The sequence below is a fragment of the Ambystoma mexicanum genome, chromosome 12, assembly GCF_040938575.1.
Source record: "Ambystoma mexicanum isolate Mex_15411 chromosome 12, UKY_AmexF1_1, whole genome shotgun sequence".
Taxonomy (NCBI): Eukaryota; Metazoa; Chordata; class Amphibia; order Caudata; family Ambystomatidae; genus Ambystoma; species Ambystoma mexicanum.
The window spans coordinates 1,039,940,718-1,039,963,071 of record NC_090936.1 but is presented as its reverse complement, the minus strand read 5'-3'; the positions used below and the strand labels follow the sequence as shown (position 1 = coordinate 1,039,963,071).

General features: G+C 48.4%; 1 protein-coding gene across 2 annotated transcripts in view; it reads right to left on the bottom strand.

Annotated features, from left to right (window-relative positions):
- Positions 1-247, bottom strand: part of GTF3C6 (general transcription factor IIIC subunit 6) — a 183,101-nt gene extending 182,854 nt beyond the window's left edge. The window contains exon 1 of one of the 2 annotated variants that reach the window (XM_069629567.1): positions 56-247. In XM_069629567.1, coding sequence (XP_069485668.1) covers positions 56-136 — 81 coding nt within the window. In that variant the 5' untranslated portion in view covers positions 137-247. Of the gene's footprint in view, positions 1-35 lie in introns of both variants that reach the window. The other variant, XM_069629568.1, reaches the window with a different exon arrangement.
- Positions 248-22,354: the final 22,107 nt, after the last annotated feature.

The window sequence follows — 22,354 nt, the reverse complement described above, 5'->3', positions numbered from 1 at the left end:
GTCACCGGGAAAAAATATCATGTTTCTGCTCCCACCTTCCTCTTCTATCTCGTACCTCTTCTTCCTCCCCCTCCTCGTCCTCCTGTAGGTCTTCATCGCCAATGACTCCCGCACGAACCCTAGTAGGCATCTCCATCGCCGGACCCCGTTCGGGCTTACATTTGACAGTGCATTGGTAGTATAGTGTCTAGGTGGGAGAGAGGGAGGCGGGGTCGAGGGCGGCGTGTAGTTCCCTTTAGAGGAAAGGACCCAGCAACGCATCCTCATCGCGTACGTTCCATGCAACGTATGACCTATTTTGGATCAATTCCACGTACGTAACATCCTGACAACATCCTAGGCTACCACGTGCTCCTTTAATGAGCGGAAAGGCTGAGGCCATTGCAAGCTTCGTGCGCGGATATCAGATTGACTCTTACATAGATGTTCCTCCTATAGCGACCCGGAAAGTCGCCAGTTTGCTGGTAACTAACCAGGTAGAATTGCCGTGATTACGTTTGTATTTAGAAACCTGTTATGTGGTGCAGTGAGGTGTAGTCGTGGGACTATGGACCAAGAATGTCCATCACCTTTGTGTAGGGGTACCAATGTAGTTTAATCACTAAGGCCTCACTTCAAAGGGGTGGGTCTGGATAGGGACAGGCATCATGAAAGTCATTTGGATCCCCAGGTGTAGCTGCTCCTTCCACCTCCTTTTGGTCATACCAGCCAATATTTTAAAACAGTCCGAGATTTAGCACCAGAATGAACAAAACTTTTTTTCCCTATTGGCTTTTGTGGGAGGAATGTTCATTTTAGGCTGGAGAAAGTTACAAATACCAAATTCGGGAGTCTCCTGCATAGCTGCCACATTTCCCAGTTCCATGCGTGCCGCCTCGAGCCAGTCCAGAATTTTTGTTTCCAGTTACATGCAGGAACTTGTAGTTTCGTTTTTCCAATTGTAAGGATGGGCCTACAAGTCCCAGCAATGGGGAAAAAATAGGACTGGCACAAGCAGTCACATAGCTCTCAACTCACACGCTTTTGGCGGGTGTCACCCGCCTTCTAAACAGCTGACTCACCGCCAAGCCTCCTGCACACCCATTAGTTTCAATGGGCCTCTCACCCGCCCGTAATAAAATCAGGTGTTTTCACCCACCTTTGTGACACAAATGGTTGAGAGCTATGCAGTCACACGTGGAAGTGGGCAACTTGGCAGCTATGCTGCAGTGAAAATCAGAAGAGATAGTGGGTCTGCTTTTGTTTACTCCTGTCACTGCCCATGCAACCCCTGGCTCAGATGTTGGAAGGGCTTTGTCAGAAATATCAAGTAAACATGAGACGAGGCACGTTAATGCCCCGTTGCGATTGTGCAGGCATTCATGACAGACCAGATCTAAACCCACATTGCCTATCTTGCGAATACCTGAAATGACTGTTACTTCCTACAATGCCGTTATCTTAACAATGGTTACACCCAATTAAAAAATAATGTTACTGAAAAGTGGCATGAAATGGTTTATGAAAATATGTTGTGTCTGTCAAACATCTGCAGTGACCCAAAGCTGATATGTATTACTGCAGTCCATGGAGAAATCAGCACCAAAGTCAAAATGAATGGAGGCACAGCAAAGAGGTAGAGATGGAGCATGCTCCATATGAGAGAAAATAATGCAATCCTATTTTATTCTTTATATTCTGGGACATGTAATCCAATAGCAGCAGTCAAAGCAAGATACAGTACAAACTACCTAGCACAATCAATAAAACATCAGGGCAACAAAATTGCATAAGCCCCCTGGTGGAAGGGCACTGGGGCTTTGGCGCGAGAGAAGCAGTTGGTCACGCCCCCTTGGGAGAAGGAAGGAAGCACCCGCTTCAAAATCACCAGCAGCTTGCTCTTGCGGCGTACGCCCGCTGGTGGAAGGGCACCGCTGTGAGGTGCTGTGTGGAGGTCCCGAGGAGAGGGGGGCCTGATCGACGGAATAAATAAATAAATACTGTGGAGTCCCTGGATTGTGACATTTCGAAGGAGGAACGACGGATGGTGCATGAAAAACGTGGAGAACGGTGGCCTGGAAACGCAGCAAAGCAATGCAAGTTTTGGTATAGGAGGCAGGAAGTGTTTTCATGATCATAGGAGTCACACAAACTTTTTCTTCCAAGCCTCGATTTTTCCTTGACGGACCATTTGACTACTTTGCTGGTTAACGGCATTATTGTCTCTAGTGCCCTTGTTCGCCGCTTTTTATCTTGAGGCCAATTGGATCAGGGGGAGGAGACAGACTTTGGCTGCCTCTCGAGCTGTCAGGCGTTCCCCGTCCACATAGGCCAACCTGCAGGGGCTACCCCGACGTCCTCTACCTTGAGGCCAAGTGCCAAAACACAGGAGGGAAGAGACAGACTGGCTCCCTATCAAGCTGTCGGCCTTCGTGCCCTGTCTACTTGAATTGTTTCTGGCCCTTCTACTTGTCTCACTGTTGTTTTACCGCTACTGCCCTACACCCCCGACGGGCACAGCAGTGGCTTAGAAGTGATACTCCTTCTTAAAACCTCTGCTACTATCTCCGTGCGATGGATAATTTGTTGACCAAGCAAACCTTTGAATACTTAATTTAGTGAACCTTGTAAAACGATTTTAGATGTTTTTTTTCTTTTTAATTCCTTTTGCACATATTGAACACATCAAACATTTCACATTATATTGTTAGACATTGTCAAACCTGTGATGAACCGTGATACTTTTGTGGCATATTTTGTAGCTACAATATTAGCCTGTTGGACCACTACGGGTAAACGGAAGGCCTAGAGAGTGAAACCATGGGGAGGGGGACAAACAAAAATCTCCAGGCTCTTCAAACCCATAAATGAGGTTAATTTATCAATCACAGAAATCAAGGGGTTCCTGGATGATATTGAGCGGCATGAGGGAGGTCGAATTGCATGGTGGATGACCCTGTGGATTTGATCAACATTTGCAAAACTTCACCCAATAAGGAGGAGAGGGTGGTTGGTCCAAACCTGCACATTTTGGGGGCGCTGGAGAGCCTGAGCAAGATGGCTGCAGGCCCGTCTGCTCACCACACCATATCCAATATCCGGCATAAATCCGGACGTTAAACAGTCCTGAAACCAGCTAGAAGTGAAGACGACCGTTGCTGATCACCCAAGGCACACGTAGGTGCCTCAGAAGATCGGAGAACCTTTTTCAAGCCAAGAACGACACGCGGGAAAGCACTGGGAGAAAGCAGCTTTGCAGCATGCGACAACAGAGTGGGAGGAGCAGCTGGCCTTGAGAGAGAGAGACGGACCAGCACTGAGAGCCCCAATGCTCGCACACAACAGCCGATGCGGGAAAAGGGAACTTTCTGGCGAAACAGAGCGGCTATGGGACTGTTAGCAGGAAGCAGAGCTAGACACCCACTGGTGGACTCCCGATCTGACATCCGGGAGACACCAAGCTACTGAAGAGGCAGTGTCGCACCACAACTAAGAGCGTCCCAGAGGAGACCGTGCACCCGGCGCCACTGCCACTCAGTCCAGGATCGGTCCAGAAGGGCAACCAGATCCCACACAGACAACGTTGGACGGTGGTGGCAGACAGCACCCTGCATTGGGGCGTGGGGCAGCCCGAACCACGAGACAACACTTCCGGGGAATGAAAACCGCACAACCGACGAGCATCCAGGCTCGGAAAGGAAGGCAGACACCTCCGGAGGCGGGGAGACAAGAGGACAGAGAAAGGCGTAACCCCGGCACCCACTCGCGGCATACAACGGAGTGGACTGAGGAACTAGGATGACCTCTGCAGCAAACCACAGGACCCAGGGGAGGGCTGAGGGAACACCTCTGAGAGTATCATCCGCGGCAGCATTTCTGCTGAGAGCGGGTACCCCTCAGCTGGCAGCCCCCAGACGTATAACAGAAGCAGAGGGCACCCCCGCCTACAGCGGAGGAACAGTAGTGGCTGTAAGACACGCAGCCCGGATCCCACACCCCGTTCATAAGGGGGATTGGCAGATGACGCCGAATAGCGCAGTGAGGAGCAACAGCACGCACCCGGCGCAGGGATGGCCTGCGCTGCCACGAAGTCTGGGGCCTCAGGCACCCCACAACACCGAGATGGGTCGCTCAAGGGGACCATTGAGGATCCCAACCAGTGGGAACAGAGAGGTGGCCGGATTTGATCAGAACCACATAGCAAAGACCCAGCGACCCAGCTAATACCTGCGACAACCTGTGGCCACAAACAGTCGAAGCACGCAACAATCAGGGGCCCCACTGAGGTAGAAGGGCCACACAGCAAAGATCAGATAGAGCACAGACTAAAAACTGAGCCACCACAGCAGCCTTGACCTGGGCGCCGGAATTGGTGTTACTGAGGGCAGTAAAGCCAGTGGTAGCCCAGTCTACCCGCACCACAGTGGGAGAGTGTACAACGCAGGGTCCCTCCCCCTAGTGATGGACTAAAGCAGGACCAGCCCAACTGGTGCTTCCCTGTCGCTGGGGTGGTGGTGGGCACCCCACTACGAAGGACTCACGGAAGTAATCCAGCACACTGCTTGGCAGGAAGCACTGGTCACAAGGACATTGACACAGAGTGCATACACCTACTGGAGCCTGTGAGTGAATCAAATCTCGTGAGCACCCGGGAGTAATGCTAACCTAAGTCTGCAGACTTAGAAGATGTCCAAAGCGGGCAAAGGTGGGAAACAGTAGACAAAGCTCCAATTCGAGGCAGCATCACAGCCAAAACCGACCGAGACACAGAGCCCGTCCGAGGGCAGCAGCATGCAGGGCACCCAGGACACGTCGACCACATTCCACGATATAAAGGTAATGTCCGGTCAGCTCCAAAGCAGCATACAGTCCCTGGACGGAAAAATGGACAAGCTGACCTGCAAAGTGGACCACATGCAGGTTCGCCTGGATAAGCATGGGGAGCGACTCGACGAAGCAGAGGGACGGATTTCAGTGGTCGAGGACGAGACAACTTCTATGTCCAGGGACCTACAACAAATAAAAAGAACACTGAAAGAGCTCGCAGAAAAGCAGGAGAACTTAGAGTCAAGGTCCAGAAGAAATAATCTGAGGATAATTGGGATTCCCGAGTCAATTGGTCAACGAAAGATGGAAACGATAGTGGAAGAAATCCTGGGGGAGGTGCTGGGCCGCGGGAACTCTTCAGACGTCTATATAGTGGAGAGAGCACATAAAATCCCCAGCGGCAGGAACCCAGTCCCCGGGGCACCACTATGCCCGATTATAGCAAGAATGCTGAATTACTGCGACCGCGATTCAGTGCTGCGGAGAGCCAGGGAGCTAGGGTCCCTGACATACAAAGAGGACCTCATTAGGATCTTCCCGGATTTCTCTGATAAAGTCCAAGCATCACGTTGCACATGTATTGACGTTAAAAAGAGACTGCAAGAATGAGGCATCCGCTACACCATGCTATTTTCGGCCAAGCTCCGGGTGGAATACGAGGGTCAGACACTGTTCTTCACCACTCCAACGGAGGCTGACGAATACTTGGAACGCTGACTTCGTAACCCAAGACCCAGAGGAAACAATGATTAAGTCAGCTCTGGACTATGATCACGCGGTTGGTCCCCAAAAAGACGGTAAAATGAGCTGAGATAAATGGACCAGTAACAGACCCAATCGTCCATGGTGTGGCAGAATGGTCGGACCACTAGCTAACACCCAAGTGGAAGCAGTTTAATGGTTTAAGCAACGGGAGGGGGGAGGCATGGATGATACTGACAGGTTGGGGAAGTCGGTGGGGGTGGGTGCAGGGGGGCGCAACACACAGAGATGGTATTCTGGTGCACAGAAGGCTACGGGAGGGTCGAGGGGAAGGTGGGATACACAGATCCCGGATACGTTTGAGTCTGGTGGCTCGTCACTGGAACAAGGGAGTGGAGAACTCCAACTATGGCTGGGTCAATTAGGTTCCTAACATGGAATGTGCAAGGGCTGAATTGCCCGTCCAAGTGCTGAAGGGTCCTTCTATATCTACAATGCCAACGAGTAGGGGTGGCGTTCTTACAGGAGACGCATCTCGAGGAAAACAGGGGAGATGAGGTTTGGGAACTCCTGGGCAACAACAGATATTTCTCTTCCTACTCCACCTATGCAAGAGGAGTATGCACTCTTATCCACAGCAAGGTAGGATTTAGCCTGCTCACAGTCATCAGGGACAACGAGGGAAGAGGTCTCATAGTTCGGGGCACGATACAAGGCCATTTATACACCCTGGTCAACTATTACGGACCTAACCAGGACACGGTAACGACCCTTGGGTGGAGCACCAAACGGAGAAGTAATCTGGGCTGGTGACTTTAATGAGGTCATGGACCCTGCGCTAGATCCTGAAACGAGATTGGGGGGATGGTTCGGATGTGGGAGCTGGAGGACGTCTGGAAGCTGGAAAACAGTAAGGCACGACAATATACCTTTCACTCCTCAGTCCACCACACAGCTTCACGCCTGGACTTTTTCTTAATATCACAGGGGATGATGGGAGGGGGAGGGAAAGGGAACCATGGCGATTTAAGGGGGAGGCCCTAACAGACCTACATTGCTAAAGAGATCGGCATGAAGAAACAAATCAGGCACGAGCTCACATCCACTGAGACCCGCTTCGGCTTGTTAAAGGCTGCAGGTTTCAGTTTCAGTTTATTCATTTGTATTGCGCACCAGACCTGAGGGTATGAGGGCGCATGAGCAGCATGGTTATTCAAAGCTTGGTTACAGGTTGCTTATACATTACATCACAATCTTCCAATGTGGCAATGTAGGACAGTGCATACAGTTTTACCAGAAGGGTGTAATACAATACAACATTTTTATAAATAACAGATAAGCATACATTACAGGATTGCGGTAGTGTGGCGTTAGAGGTTAGAGGTATTAGTGGTCCTTGTTCTTTATCCAGCGGATATAGTTGCGTCTGAATGTGCATAGGTTTGGGGTGTCCTGAGGGAGGGAGGTATGGCGTTCCAGTGTTGGGGTGCTTTCACCTGGAAGCTATTGCCGCCCATTTTGGTGCGTTTGAACCTGGGAACTATGAGCAGGCTTGCGTTGGAAGTTCTGGTGGGTCTGTTGGGGGTGTATTTGCAGATTCTGTCTGCCAGGTAGCGTGGGGCAGTGTTGTTCAGGCATTTGTGGGTTAGTGATGCGACTTTAAGCAAGATTTTGTCTGTGGTATTGAGCCAGTTATGGGATTTCCTGATGTTGGAGATGTGTTCTCTCCTGGGAATGCTAAGCGCTGCTCTGAGAGCATTGTTTTGTAGTGTCTGAATTTTGTTGATAATTTGCTTGCTGGCTCCTACGTAGAGGGCATTGCAGTAGTCCACTTTGGACAGTACCAGGGCTCTGGCTAGTGTAATACAGCTCTGGGTGGATAAGAAGGGTTTGGCTGTTATTATAAGCTTGCATGTGTAGGCTGTGGAGGAGGCCATAGTGCTAACCTGTTTGTGGAGGGTTAGGGAGGAGTCAAGATATATTCCTAGGGTTTTCACTTATTTGGCTTCCTTGATCGGGTTCCTGTCAATGATGAAGTTGGTGTAGTTGTGGTCTAGTTTGTTTAGGTTAGAGGTGGAGCCAAGGATGATGAGTTCAGTCTTGTCATCATTCAGGCATAGACTGTGCGAAGCCATCCATGCTTGGATGATGAGGTACACCTTGTTCACCAAGGCCAAATCCTGGTTGTAGTCTCCCGTCAGCGGGATGAGGATCTGTGTATCATCTGCGTAATTGGTGTAGGTGATACCCTGGCCATCTAGATCATCAAACAGGGGCTTCGTGAACACGTTGTACAGAGTAGGGGAGACGCAGGAGCCTTGTGGGACTCTGCATGTGATGGTGACGGGGTCGGCCGCAGCGGAGGTGGAGAAGACGCGCATGGATCTGTTGCTGAAGAATGACTCGATCCAGCCGATGGCTTCTTGGGAGAAGTGGGCAGCTGAGTCTAAATGATTGCATAGGATTTTGTGATCAACTAGATCAAACACCGCAGAGAGGTCTAGTAAGAGTAGTAGTGCAGTTTTCCCGTTATCTCTAAGGGTGTCTATTTGGGCTTTCAGATCAATTAGGGCCGTTTCAGTCCCGTGTTGGGTTCTGAAGCCTGATTGTCTCATACCTAGGAGGTGGTTTATTTCAAGGTATTTTTGGATTTGTTGGTATGCTGTTTTGTCTAGTATCTTGAGCAGGAATGAGACGGTGGTAATGGGTTTGTAGTTGGTCGGGATGGAGGGGTCAAGGGAAGGTTTTTTGAGGAGGGGGAGGACCCAGGACTCTTTGAGGTTACTGGGGACTGTTCCTGATGAGAATAAGGCGTTGATGATCTGGTGATAAATGGCGAGAGGTCTCTTGCCACATCTTTAATGATTTGTGGGGGGCAGAGGTCGCCCTTACAGTTGGATGGTTTAAGGCTGAGAATGATTTTTTCCACTTCGAGAGTAGAGACTTTGCAGAAGCTGAAGCGAGCGGTGTTGGGTGTAGGGTATGCAGGTGAAGGGCTCCGGGGGGTGTTGGTGGGGTTGGTTAGTTTGGTGTTAGTGGGGTTGGTTGGTTTGGTGAGGGAATCTTTCTTGTTTTTTATTTTGGTTTGAAGACCTGAGACTTTGTTGTTTAGTGCATTTTGGACACTGGTGCACCATTGTTTGTTCTTCACACAGGTTTCTGGAATTAGCACCGGTGTTTCAAGTTCTTTGATGATTGTAAACAACTCTTTAGTACTGGAGTTGGATTGTGCAATTCTCTGGTTATAGGATTCTTTTTTGGCAGCTATGATTTCCTTTTTGTAATTGGCCGTTATTTTATTGAGCAGTAACTTGTTGTGGTCTGTAGGAGACTGTCTCCAGACTTGTTCCAATTTGCGTTTTTCCAGTCGAAGTCCTTTAAGGTGGCTGGAAAACCATTGGTTGAGTTTTAGTGGTGCAATGGCGTTTAAGGCTATGCGCATGGTGTTCTTATAGCCTTCTACGAGGTCGTAGGAGTTGGAAGCGGGGAGTTGGTTGAGCGTAGAAAGGATGAGAGGGATCAGTTTTTCCACTGTAATGTTTTTCTTGCTTCTTGTGGGGATGGCTGCGGCTAGCACCAAGTTGGTTATGGGGCGCGAGGCTTCGAGGGAGAAGGAGAGGAGATGATGGTCCGACCAGGTTTGAGGAGAGTTATTGGTGATCAATGCGGCGCAGTTGTAGTCTGCTATCCAGTCAAGGGTTCTCCCTTTGTTGTGGGTAGGGCTAAATACTTTTTGTGTGAAGCCTAGTTTAGACAGAGTATTATTGATAAGGGTGGCCTGGTAGTCTTTGGGGTCTTTGTAGCCTAGGTTGAAGTCTCCTAGGAGAAGGCACTGTGAGGAGTTTTTTAGGTTGTTGGTAAGGATGGCACTGAGGTCTTCCTCAAAGGATCCCAGGGGTCCAGGCGGTCTGTAGAGTAGGTGAATAGATATTGTTTGAGAGTTAGCAGTGGGCAGCTTAGCTGTGAGTGATTCGCATGATGGGAGGTGTGCAGCGGAATCGAGTCTGATGTTAAGGTGAGTTTTGGCAATGATGGCCAGGCCTCCGCCTCTAGATTCAGTTCTATCCGCTCGGATGATGGTGTAGTCCTTGGGGATGGCTAGCGAGAGGGCTGGGCCTGCGGCTGCATGGAGCCAGGACTCTCTTATGGCTAAAAAATCTAAGTCTTCAGCTGAGATGAGGTCTGCGATGTCTGTGGCATGGGCAATGATGGAACGTGTGTTAATGAGAGCACCTTTTATGTGTGGGGTGGTAGTTTTGGTAGGGGTCAGGGTGGTCTCTGTATTGAGCGCTTTGTTTTTGGTTGTCGTAATATTGAGAGAGTTGGGTTTGAGTTTTTTTAACGTGAGGTTAGCGCAGGTGCTAATGGAAGTTCGGTTGGTTAGTTTGGTTTGGGTGGAGTCCCTAGCTCGGGGCTCATATAGTTTGGGTAGTCTGGACCGTAGTCTGGTGAGCCTATCCGAGAGGCATGGAGGAGAGAGTTGGGGAAGCATAATTAGGATGCTAGGCTCTATGAGGAAGGGTGAAGTGGTGCCTAGGCTGACCGTGTTGAGGGCAGAGCTAAGTGGGCATGTGGATTTGATAAAGTGTAGAATAATTCTCAATAGTATTGAGTAAATGCCTGGGAGGAACATTTTGTTGACTCGATTAGACGGTCATATAATGGATAGAATGCAGTGTGTATGTAGGTAGTAACAGCTAGTGCAGCCTGCCTAGATTAAAAAATCTGGCGGTAGGGCAAAATGCCGTGTGCAGGCAGATAGCAAATAGTGGCTGGTGCACCCTGCCTAGATTTAAATTCTAGCAATAGGGCTAGAATTTCAAGTATCAAGTGATGGCAGCTAGTGCAGCCTACCTAGATTAGCACCTAAATTCAAAATAACACAGGCTTGAAGGATAGCACCTAGATTCAGAATAACACAGGCTTGCAGAATAGCACCTAGATTCAAAATAGTTAGCAGGCAGATTCGACAATAGCAATAAAGGGCAGAAAGGCACTAAGTTCAATGCATGGGCACATAAATATGAGTTGCCTGTACGGACTGGGCAGGGTAGCGTTGCCCACCTGAATGCAAATGCACACAGGCCATCTAGGGTTAGGTACTGTTGCAGATGATAAGCAGCATTTAAGTTCAATAAGGTGAATAGAGCATAGTGGCGGGTGTAGGAGAGGTGAGTGAGTACTCACAGCCTCATAAAGTTTGAGCAGGGGGTATGGCACTGGGCTCTGGTCAGCTCAGGACAGTTTCTGGACAGTTGTTGGCCTTGCCCTCAGGGCCTTTCCAGGAGGGGCCGGCTAGCACCTCCCGGTGCCTGATTGGTGGAGAAGTAGGGTGGAGCAGCCAATCATCCGGCGCCTCTGGTCGGGAGAGGAATCGCAGAGGGGAGGCTTCAGATGGCACGGGCGGCCACCTTGGAATGGCTTCAGCCTCGTGTCCTGCAATGGCGCTCGTGTGGTTGTGGCTCAGTCAGGGGGCAGCCACAGCTTTGCTGCAGATGCACTGTGCAGTAAGCGCAAGCAAATTGAATTAAAATAATTAAAAAAAAGAAATTCAGCGTGGATGGTTACCGCGCCTAGCGCGCTAAGAGTAACCCAGATAGGCGTGCTGTGGCAGACATACCTTGGTGCAGTCCTGAACAAGGTGATTCAGCAGTGGGTCACTGCTCCAGCAGTGATAAGGAGCTCCTGCTCCTCTTCGACTTGATTTCAGGTGCGATAGGGACCCCGAACGGCAGGCTGAAACCAAACAATTAATTGAACAATGCAAGACACTAGCACACAGGGAGGTGAAGCTACTGGGATGAAGAGCATCCGTGAGGAAGTATGGAGAGGGGCAAAAATCAGGCAGGCTTCTGGCAAGGGCGGCAAGGGTGGAGGCACATAAGGAACGAGTCACATCCATAATAGATGACAGGGGAGTGGAAAAGTTTGACGATTAAGCGATAACCAAAGAGTTTGGCAGATTCTATATGGATCTATACTCCTCCCAACTATCAGCAACCCAAACGGAACTAGAGGGGTACCTTGACCAGACGGCACTGTACTGGTGTACTGAGGAAGACAGGGCGGGCCTTAACTGTTTCATAACACTGGAAGAGGTACTGTCAGCTATTAAATCTCTACCGTTTGGGAACGCTCCGGGACCGGATGGCTTCTGTGCCGACTTTTATAAGTATTATGCATCCAATCTAGGCCCTCATCTCCTAGTAATGTGCCAACAAAGCACCCAGGAGTGGAAACTCCCAGAATCACTACAGGAGACAGTGGTGACGGTAATACCCAAGCCAGGGAAGCCACCTAACGACTGTGCTTCGTATGGGCCAATCTCTCTTATAAATTTGGATAACAAAATATTAGACAAGATATTAGCTTCCAGACTGGCCCCTCTGATGCCGAAAAAGGTAAAGTCAGATCAGTCAGGATTCATTCCTGGCCGCTCGACTTCTTTTGGGATAAGGAGGATGCTGGGGTTGATATCAGCGGTTAACCCGAAAGACAAGGTAGTGGCCGCACTGTTGGATGCCACCAAACGTTTGACTCAGTGGAATGGCCCTTCCTGTTCACAGTGCTACGCAGTATGGGGCTGGGAGAACACTACATTACAATGGTGGCACTACTATACGAATCCTCGACAGCTAAAGTGAAGGTGAATTGCCGATTTACGCAAGCTATACATCTACACAGAGGCACGCGACAAGGTTGCCCGCTCTCTCCGCTTTTATTTGCCCTAGCGATTGAACCCCTGGCGGAAAGGATCCGAGAGGCTCATATACACAGAGCCATTCAGCTCTTTAAACACAAGGTGGTCATCTCATTATATGCCGATGATATGGTGCTATATATCAAGGATCCGGAACTGAACTTGGATCCTGTCATGGAAGAGGTGGTCGAGTTTGGTCTTTTCTCAGGTCTGGTAATTAATGCCACTAAATCAGTCCTTTTCCCATAAACCAATAGCGTAGCACAGTATGATGATAAGTCAGGCTTCCAATGGTATCTCCCACAGACCCGCTACTTGGGTGTCATGATAGCCTGAGAGGCGCACACACTCTTTGACAGAACTACCAGAAAACACTAGACCATGCGAAAGATGCCGCCAACAGGTGGAAGAACCTACCACTTAACTTATACGGAAGGGCCTCTCTGCTTAAAATGATCCTTCTGCCTCGGTTCTTATATCTGTTTAGTAACGTGCCCACAGGGGTTCCCTCAGAGTATTTCAGGGAGGTGAAATCAGCACTTACTCACTTCCTTTGGGCTGGTAAGCAGCCGAGAGTGGCATGAGACAAATTAACGGCATCAGTGTACCAAGGGGGACTAGCAGTACCAGACATGGAAGCTTATTACACTGTAGCGCAGGCGGGATATGCCCTACATTGGTTAGGAGGTCAACAGGAGAGGAGGCATGTAGAAGTGGAGACAGCACTTGCGGCTCCTAACCTGCTCCGATCCTGTTTCCTTACTGCCCCCAGCAGGGGACGACGGACCGGAAACATGCTAGAACTCACATGCTGATCCTGGGCAAAGATGGAGGGTAAATTTGGGTCAGAAGTTATTTACTCCCCGGAACTGCCACTTATGTTTACCCCTGGTATCCCACTCACTGCGGAGAAGGGCATAGCCAGCCTCCTACACAGGCTGGATTTAACCATAACCTGTTCCTGGAGGGGAGGTTGATCACAATGAAAGGGAATCTCAGTCCCCTAGACATGCTTTTATATTTTAGGTTTAGGTTAAAAACGACAATCCAAAGTAAAAACGACCTTCCAAAAGTTGTTCCCTAACTTCCAAGAGCAGCCTATACCGGCCCCGATAATCATCAGAATGATTGCGGGGGCACAACCGAGGAGGGTGGTGTCTGTTATGTACGCCTTATACCAGGCCTCTAAACTGACTGACAACGCACTCAAGAGGATGTGGGAGCACTCATTAGGTCACCCAATTTCAGATGAAGATTGGACATTTTGCTGCACAGGAACCAAGCACATTGATGTAAACGCCAGATATAAGTTGATACACTGGAAATACTTGCACAAATACTATTACACTCCGGTTCAGATCCATGGTTTCTTCCCGGGGGCAACCACTGACTGTATTAGATGCAGGGACCCAGGTGCAGACTTTTTCCACATGGCATGGTTGTGTGCAGCCCCTTCTGGGGGGAGGTTAACAAAACCGTTGGGGAAATAATAGGACAAGAACTTGAAATGGACCCCATGGTCGGCTTTGGGGATACTCTAGCCCTATCCCCAATGGTAGGAGGCGACTAGCTGGGCTATTGCTACTTCTGGCCAGAAGAAGATTGGCAATGCATTGGAAAGGCTCTAAGCCCCCCAAAGTAGAAGCCTGGCTAGAAGACGTAGCCAGGATATGGAGACTGGGTACAGGAACCTCACATCCTACCAATCTGCACCATCCAACATATGGGACCCATATGTGCACTACCTACTGAGTTTGGGAGAAAGAGATGCCACAGAATCTCACCAAACCCACAGCGACAGAGAGCAGAGTAATGGGGTATAGGCTGTGAGAATCACCTATGCTCATACCCTTGACACACAGCAGGGTTATCGACACCAACCTCACACTGGTAGAAGTGATTAGGACTGGCCAACCCTAAACAAACTGTGCATGGGCAGCAAACAACAGATGCCCACGGTTGGTTAAACTCTCTCCAGGCTCCTTCTTGATATGCACAAATATTTATGATCTCACCGAGCCTTCACCATACTCCTTCTTGATGTAATACAGAATGTCTGATTTGACTGTTGCCCCCCTCGCTCCCCTCTCGATGAGCCTCTTAATTACCTGTGCTGTATGTTAAGAAGGTTAAGGATTGTTCTTGTTTATGCTGGACCTCCAGCTGCTTGTTTGTTAAAATATCAATAAAAAGATTATAAAATAAAAAGGAAAACCTGCACATTTCGAGGGTGGACCATATGACGCCCTTCGAAATTCCCCCTACCGCAACATAGAAGGGGGGGCACAAATGTGTGCTTTGAAAGAAGCAGCTAAGTAAGGAACTAGGGGCATCCCAGCTAAGCATTGTGGAGACCCAGCCACCATAAAAGAAGGTGTAGCGTTTGGGACAATTAGGGCTATCGATACTTCCAGTCGAGCACTTGGAGCGAATGTTGATTGCGAAGGGTGACCAGTTTTAATTACCTTCACCCTCCGGCAGGCCCCCATTGAACTTTCCTACAAGTTTGATGCTATTGCCCCCACAAACGAAAGCATAGATTGGGAAACATTGCCACCCTCAGCTATAATAAATTGCCAGGATGGCCCCTTGGAAAATAGTGATTCTTCATGGAAGGTGCAAGGGAAATAAAAACCTAGGGCATCCCTATTGGACAAGCAGACCATGAAGAGGGGCCTACGGCCACCCACTTTTAGGAACATGAGTACTCAAACAGGTTTACATGACCCACCGACCCTATGTTCATAGCCCTCCAGGCTATTTAGCGATCAATTTGGTTAAACAGTGTGTTCCAATTCTGGAGGAAGCCCTGACCACGACCTTTGGTAAACAGCTGAACTCCATTATAGAAGAAATAAGGGTGCTTAGGGGAGTGATTGCCTCCCTTGGTGGCAGCATGGAGGGCTCTAGGCCTACTATGGAGAATAGTGCATTTCCCACCAAGGGGCTTAATAAGAGGGGTCTTGTCGGTAGGCCCCAGGAGCAACCCAATATGGGTACCACCCCTAGTGGAGTAGGGGGGGTATGATCTCGGACCGTGCCAAAGGCCCGGCAAGTCCTCTTGTCTTAGGCAGGGGTGGGGTCTTTGGCGATCACTGGAGACCACCCCCCGAAATGGGGGGTTGTGGCGGTCGCGGGTGCATGAGACCCAACTATATCCACCTAGGACATTCCCTCTGCCTCTCGAGGCCCGTCCATCTAGTCTCTCGATGTGTAGGCTTGGACCCCGCCTCTCGGGGCTGAACTTGCGCCGCATAGGGGACACTAGAGGCCAGGCCCTTCACTACCCGAGGACCAGTGCGCCAAAAGGCATGCAGGCTCCCAAGGGTTACCTGACTAATGTTCCATGGTTGGCAAGAGGGGCCTTTGAGGATGCTGAATCACTCAGAAACAAATGCCTACATTGGTTCAGGGAGGCTAGGGGGAGTCTCTCGGTAATTGGGAGGGACCTCCTAAAATGCGACGGGGGCTGTTTGGCGATTTCTCCCATGGATTATATTGAGGTCCAGTTGGCCTCATGGGACTTGGTGGAGGGCATCCTAAGTATTAACTTGCGTGCCATCCCTCCTAAGGGGGTAAACTTCTTGGTACGCTCACAGCTATTTTTCGAATCCAGCCTTAGGCATGAGTGGCCTTCCTCGCAGTCACCTACCCGTTTGGCCCACAGGATGGTGGAGGCTGCTGGAGAAGTAGTCTCCTCAGGCGATGCAGCTTCCATCTCTGATTCTACCCCCATTTTGGACCTGTTGGATTGACCACTGGGGATGGCCCAAGGGAGATGCCATATCTGGAGCCTGACCAATATGCCTAAAAAAACCTTTCCTGGAATGTAGCTGGCTTAAATCGAATGACTACCAACCCGGCCTGGTGCAACCTTATTAGAGAGCACCGGGTCATATTGTTCCAGCAAACATGGGCTTTAGAGAGAGCGCCTTTGAGGGTTATGTGACTACCACAATCCCAGCAGCCAAAAGCCCCCGAGGAAGACCAATGGTCAGGCTCCAGATATGGAATGATGTCAGGCTTCCCTGGAAAGTAGTATTGGTTGAAACTGGCTCCCCTGATCTACAACTGTTAGGCGTGAATGTGGAGGGGGGGACGATTCTTGCTCATTAACTTATACAATAGGCCGAGCGTGAAGACTGGCCTGGTGACTCTATTGAAGTTACAAGACCTGTGCAACCTTAACACTCCTCTGATTTCGAAAAGCCTGTTCATACTGGTAGCTGGGGTTTTGAATCTTCAGGTGGAACCCCTGGCGATAACAAAAGATCTTTGAGAAGACCAGGACCTTGCATGGTCGATCCCCCCAATATCATCTGCCCCCCCATAAAAGAGTCCATAAAGCCGTGGTTGAGTCAGCGTGAATAATTCCTAGTCTGAACCTTAGAACATGCAATGCCAGATTTCCGGTGACCAACCACCAGCCATGACATTTAGCGGCCCGAAGGGAGCCTTGCGTATTGATTATATATTTATTTCGGCCAGCCATTGGCCCACAACCCGGAACCTGATTATCATTGACAGGATGGAGGGTGACCACAAACCCCTTTTCCTTTCTTGCTGTATTGGGTTTGGTGGATCTAGGGGTAAAAGGTGGGATGGGGTAAGTCAACATATAGTGGTCAAGTGGCAGACTAGAAAATCAATAAAGTAGCCAGGTTGGATTGAGAGGTGTAAAGCTCAAGGCTTATGCAGAGATAGTGGATAATTTGGGCAGCATCTGCAATTCTAGTGCCCCAGCATCCACTATAATCACAGAGTATGAGACCCTGGGCAAAAATGTGGTACCCTTTGTGTCCACAGTAAATGCAAAGACTAAACGTATGGCAGCAGAAAAAAATCCCTGGTACAACGCTGAATGTTGTAGATAGAAAAAAAGATATAGGGCCTCATTACGAGGTTGGAGGTAGCATGGCGCTATTAGCGCCATGGCTGCCTCCAAACTCGTTCCGACTCCGCCCTGGTGAATGGAGCAATTACCGGTCCATTCCAAGGTTGGCGGGACTGGTAATTCCCCATTTTCCAGAGCCATTCCCCATTCCCACTTGAGCCCTTGTAGGGCTCAATGGGAATGGGCAAGGCGCTAATAACGGTACCGCAAATTGCAGTACCGTTATTAGCTCCAGAGTCCCTTTACGGGTCCCGTCCTTAACGCCTGTAAAAACCAGGCGTTAAGGGAGGACCCGCAAAGGGAACTAGTAATAGGGCTGTAAGGGATTACTGGCACCGGTGCCCTTACCAGTGCCGGTAATCTCTTACCACCCACCTCGTAATGAGGCCCATAGTGCTGCATGCCAGATCCGCAAATCCTGTGGACAAAGGGGCCCTGCAACAAATGAGGGCAAACCGCAAAGTTCTTTTGTGCGCAACAAAAAATAGCATATGCCCAAGCTTCCTGTGCCACCCTCCATGAGGCGATGGAAGAAGGGGACATGGTGCGGTTTTGGAAGCTGGTCTCCCCTTGTAAATTAGGTGGTGATCATTCCGCACAATGTTGTATTTCTGGCACTGCCTGGAGAAGGCTTTTCTCAAATCTCTATACAAGTATGGGAATGCAGGCTGTCCAGCATAGCGTGGAGGACCCAGCCACAAACCCCAAACCCCCTAGATGCAGTTTTGGTCATAACACATAAGGAAGTGGAAGAGGCATTGGGTTCTCAAAAAGATGGAACGCAGCAGGGCCTGATCTTATTCCCTTCGACTTCTATCGAGATGAAATAGCCATCTGTGTACCAATCTTATACAGAGTATTTAACGCTGCCATTGTCACTAAAGAAGTACCGCAAACTTGGCGGGAGGCCTCAATAGTACCAATACATAAAAAAGGGCCTAAAGATCAGCCTGAAAATTACAGCTCGATTTCCCTACTCAGTGCTGTTTGGAAAACTCTAAAAATGGGTAGATGACACAAGGCGCATTAGTAATGCCCAAGCCGGGTTTCGAACTGGCTGGGGTACAGTGGACCATTGGTTTGTACTGTTCGTATTCCAGTAATACACAAAATTGCTAAACATGAAATTATATGTCATCTTTCTGGACCTTAAAACAGCGTTCGATTCCGTGCCAAGAGCAGTATTGTGGCAAACCTTGAAGAAGCGTGAAATCCCAAAACAGTTGCTTGATGCTATTCAATTATTACATGTATACAACCAGGCTACTTTGCGATGTGGTCTGGGAGGGGACCTGACTGATTGGTTTGATGTGTTGAAAGGTGTCCATCAGGGATGCGCCCTGGCCCCACTTATCTTTTTGTTATACATCCAGGAAATTGTGGTTGCATTGGAGGCTCCTAAAATTGGGTCAAATAAATGTCCCACCCTGTTCTTTGCCGATGACGTGGCCATTCTCGCTACTAGCCCTATCGGACTCCATGGGAATGGGGCTTTACAGAATTCCGCCTCCAGAATTACCGGGTCACCAGGGTTGTAATGCCCCGGTGATTCTGGCAATCAAGGCGGCGGAATGGAATTACCGGTCCGGCTGCAGCCTGCCGGTTTTTCCGGCACGGTTACCGCCGGACTCGTAATGAGGCCCATGGTCTTTAAACCCCCTTTTCAAAGTCATGCCAGGTGAAGATAGAAGTCGATGGCCTTAAATTGGACCAAGTTGGGCATTCTGACTACCTGGGGATTAGATTTAATTAAGTGGGGCTGGATGGACCAATTGGTCAAATCCAAGGTAAACAAATATAGCAAATATAGTGGGGCAATCCGGTCTTTCTTCTCGAGCCATGGTAGCGGGGCAATTACACCAGCCCTAGCACTATTTGACAAATAAGCACTGCCTGTGTCACTTTATGGCGCAGAGATCTGGGGTTTTGCAAATAAAAATGTCTATATCCAGTTATGAATATCTTCTTAAAGAAATCATTGTTCCTACCTAAGAATGCTCCAACCGTGCTGATTTACTTAGAACTTCAAGTGCTGCCTGTGGCGGATCTGATTGCCTTAGGCCAGGTCTGTATTGGGTTAGGCTCTGGTCCGTAGCGAGCCTGGCCCACTACAAAGATGCTCTGAGATACTTCCTGCAATTGGAAGGTGCGAAAAACCAGGGTTGGGTTCTACATGTGAAAAAGTTGTTGTGTGTGCTATGTGCCAGACACTTCTGGGAAAATCCCAGTGAGTGTCGCCCTTCACTCAAGGCCGAGCTTAAGACAACCGCTAAACGCAACACATTCACAAATCTATAGATCCAAAGGCAAGCCCTAAAAAATGGCCCAGTATTTCGTATACCCAATTCATTGGGGAATAGCAAACCTTTCTTGGATGGTATACACCCCCCTTATGAGCACTCTTTATTTTTTCTTTTTAGATTAGGTTTATTGTATACTGCCTGGTATATGCAAGGTTTCCCCCCCACCAAAACACTGGTGTATGCCCACTCTGTAAAAAAGCTGAAGAAACCTTAACCCATTTTACATTGTTATGCCCACTTTTAATGGGGCTCACGTGTAGGTACTTACTATCACTTCTACTTAACATGGGGTTAAGAAGCATGAAGGAATCAATGCAATTTCTCATCAATATACTAGAGTGGAAAGTGGTATTTGCTTCTGCTAGCTATGTCCTCCGTGCCTGGCTTTTAAGAAGTAAGTTGACGGGCAATGAGCTAAACCATTTGTAGGTTACATTTGAGGTTGTGAGCTGCGCTCTCCTCTTGTAGTCTAACCAGATTTTGATAACGCAGTATTGAGGCTGCAAGCCTTTCTCTCCTCCCAAGGTTGAAATCTAATCATATAGTTGTTATTTTTAACTTGTTTAACTTTTTCCTACAAAGTGCATGGTCTTACCTTGTTGTGGAATTATTATTTGTGGTTCTATTATATTTCATGCTAATTGAAAGTGACTCTATTAATTGTGATTGTGATTGTGTTGTTCTTTGCTAAAGGATTACTCTGAATAAAGCTTAAACACACAAAATTGCATGATGCATTATGGGTAGAGGAATAAAGTGCATCCTGCATAAAGTGCCACATGCTCTTCATGTGTAAAATACTACAATTTCATTGTGATTGGTTATTTATAACGCTCTTAATACCCTGAGGCTTCTAAGCGCGTACCCGGGGATTGAACCGCGTCATCTTGCTTCCAAGGCAAGCATGTTGCCCCTGAGCAATCATCCCGAGACCTGAGCTATCCTACCGAGACACAATAGATAAAATCATGAATTCCCTTTTGAAACGAGCATTCTAACTCAGCAACTGTAACATTGTATATAAATACTAAAAATCAGATGTCACAGTGCAAAATGGCATTTCCATGTGCAAGAATACGGGCCATACAAATGCGTGTTACTCTCAGCTGGTTGCCAATGCGCAAAGCAGCCCTCAACCAACCTTAAAGAATTATATCACATCAATAATGCACAAACAAAAAAAGAGAAGCCCAGTTACACAAAATGGCCACCAGAAAAGAAGAATTGTGTTTACAAAAGAAAGGGTCTGACAACACAGGAAAAAAATATGTGAATAAAAGAAGAGAACATAACAGTACAATAAGAAATATATTTTCCAATAGAAAAAATCATGAAGCAAAATATATATATTTTTTAATGAAACACAGTAAGTACAACTAGCAAAGGTAGATTGATCGTAATGAAGGGGAACTGGAATAGGAAGACCAGAAATGGGGTGGGAGAAAGACAAGTGCCATTCCCTGGTAGTCATGGGAACAATTAGATCATGGCAACAGATTCTAAATGGGAAAAATATCAGGGGGAATGGCACATCTACTGTTGTGACCCTTTCTAGGTCCAGGTATACCAAGTCTGGGGGTTACTGGATGTGCTGCCGTGCACCCATTGTGGTTCCTCTGCCTCTGTCTAGGTGTCCCAAACCAGGGTTTTAATACATTTGGGGTAGCCACACTGTAGTCAGCCGCATCTGGCATCTAGGTCAGCTGTGTTGCCGCCTCTGCCTGCCGCCCCTTTCTCTCCACAGAAAACTCTATCACCCTGGCAAGGGCCTTGATACTTTCTCGGATTGATTACTGCAACTCCCTCTTTTCAGGAACTAGCACTAGAAACATCAAAAAATTACAAACTGTACAAAACATCGCCATAAGAGCAGCATTAAAAATCCCTAGACACAACCACATCTCATCCACTAGAAGGAACATTCACTGGCTCCCTGTCCAAGACAGAATCAACTTCAAAATCTTGATGACGACACACAAGTGTATCGTTAACAAGGCTCATAAATACCTCAGCAAACTCATCATTATAGTCAACACTAACAGACAAACCCGTTCCGCCTATACCAACATGCTTTCTATCTCTAGTTTTAGAAGACAAAAAGCAGGAGGCTCAAGCTTCTCGGTACTAACCCCAAAATTGTGGAATGCCCACCCTTACCACCTGAGTAATGACACCTCATTCTGGTCATTCAGAAAAAATCTGAAAACCCTGCTTTTCAGATCCGACCTTTTGCGATAGCTTATTAGACTATTATTCTCAGTACTAATCAACATAAAGACCTGTAACAAAATATAAATATGTAAAATAATGTGATTCCTGCTTCTGAACTCATTGTAAATTCACTGCCTGATGTTTATATGCAATGTACAGTGTAAAATTGTAAAGTAACGATCGCTAAGATGCCAAATTTGCAACCATATCCTGAAGTTGTAATCAGCTCTTAGTTGCCTCTGAGCTATGTGCGCTCTACACATGAATAAATAAATAAATTGCGGTTGTGCCCTCAATCTGAGCTTCTCTCCCTCTGGCCAGGTGTCCCAAGGCCAGGTGCTACCGCTTGTATTGTTGTATCCTCTATCTGGGCCTTTCCCACACTTGCCCAGTGTCTCGGGTCTAGGTGTTGCCGCTTTGTTGTGTCCCCTGTCTGGGCCTTTCTCATCGCTTGCCGGGGTGACCCAAATCTGGGTGTCACTGCTTTTCTATCCTCTATCTAGGCCCTTCCCCCACTTGCCGGGGGCCCCTCGTTTGGCTGTTGTCACCTCTTCTGTTGTGTGCTCTATCTGGACCTCTCTCCCACCTGCCAGGCATCCCAGGTCTGGGTGGTACCACATTCTCTGAGGAGTCCTCAATCTGGACCTTCCTCCCACCTGCTAGGTACCCCATAGCCAGATGTCAACGCTTTTAGGGCTGCAACCGCAATTGTAGGCGTTCACCCACTTACCAGGCATC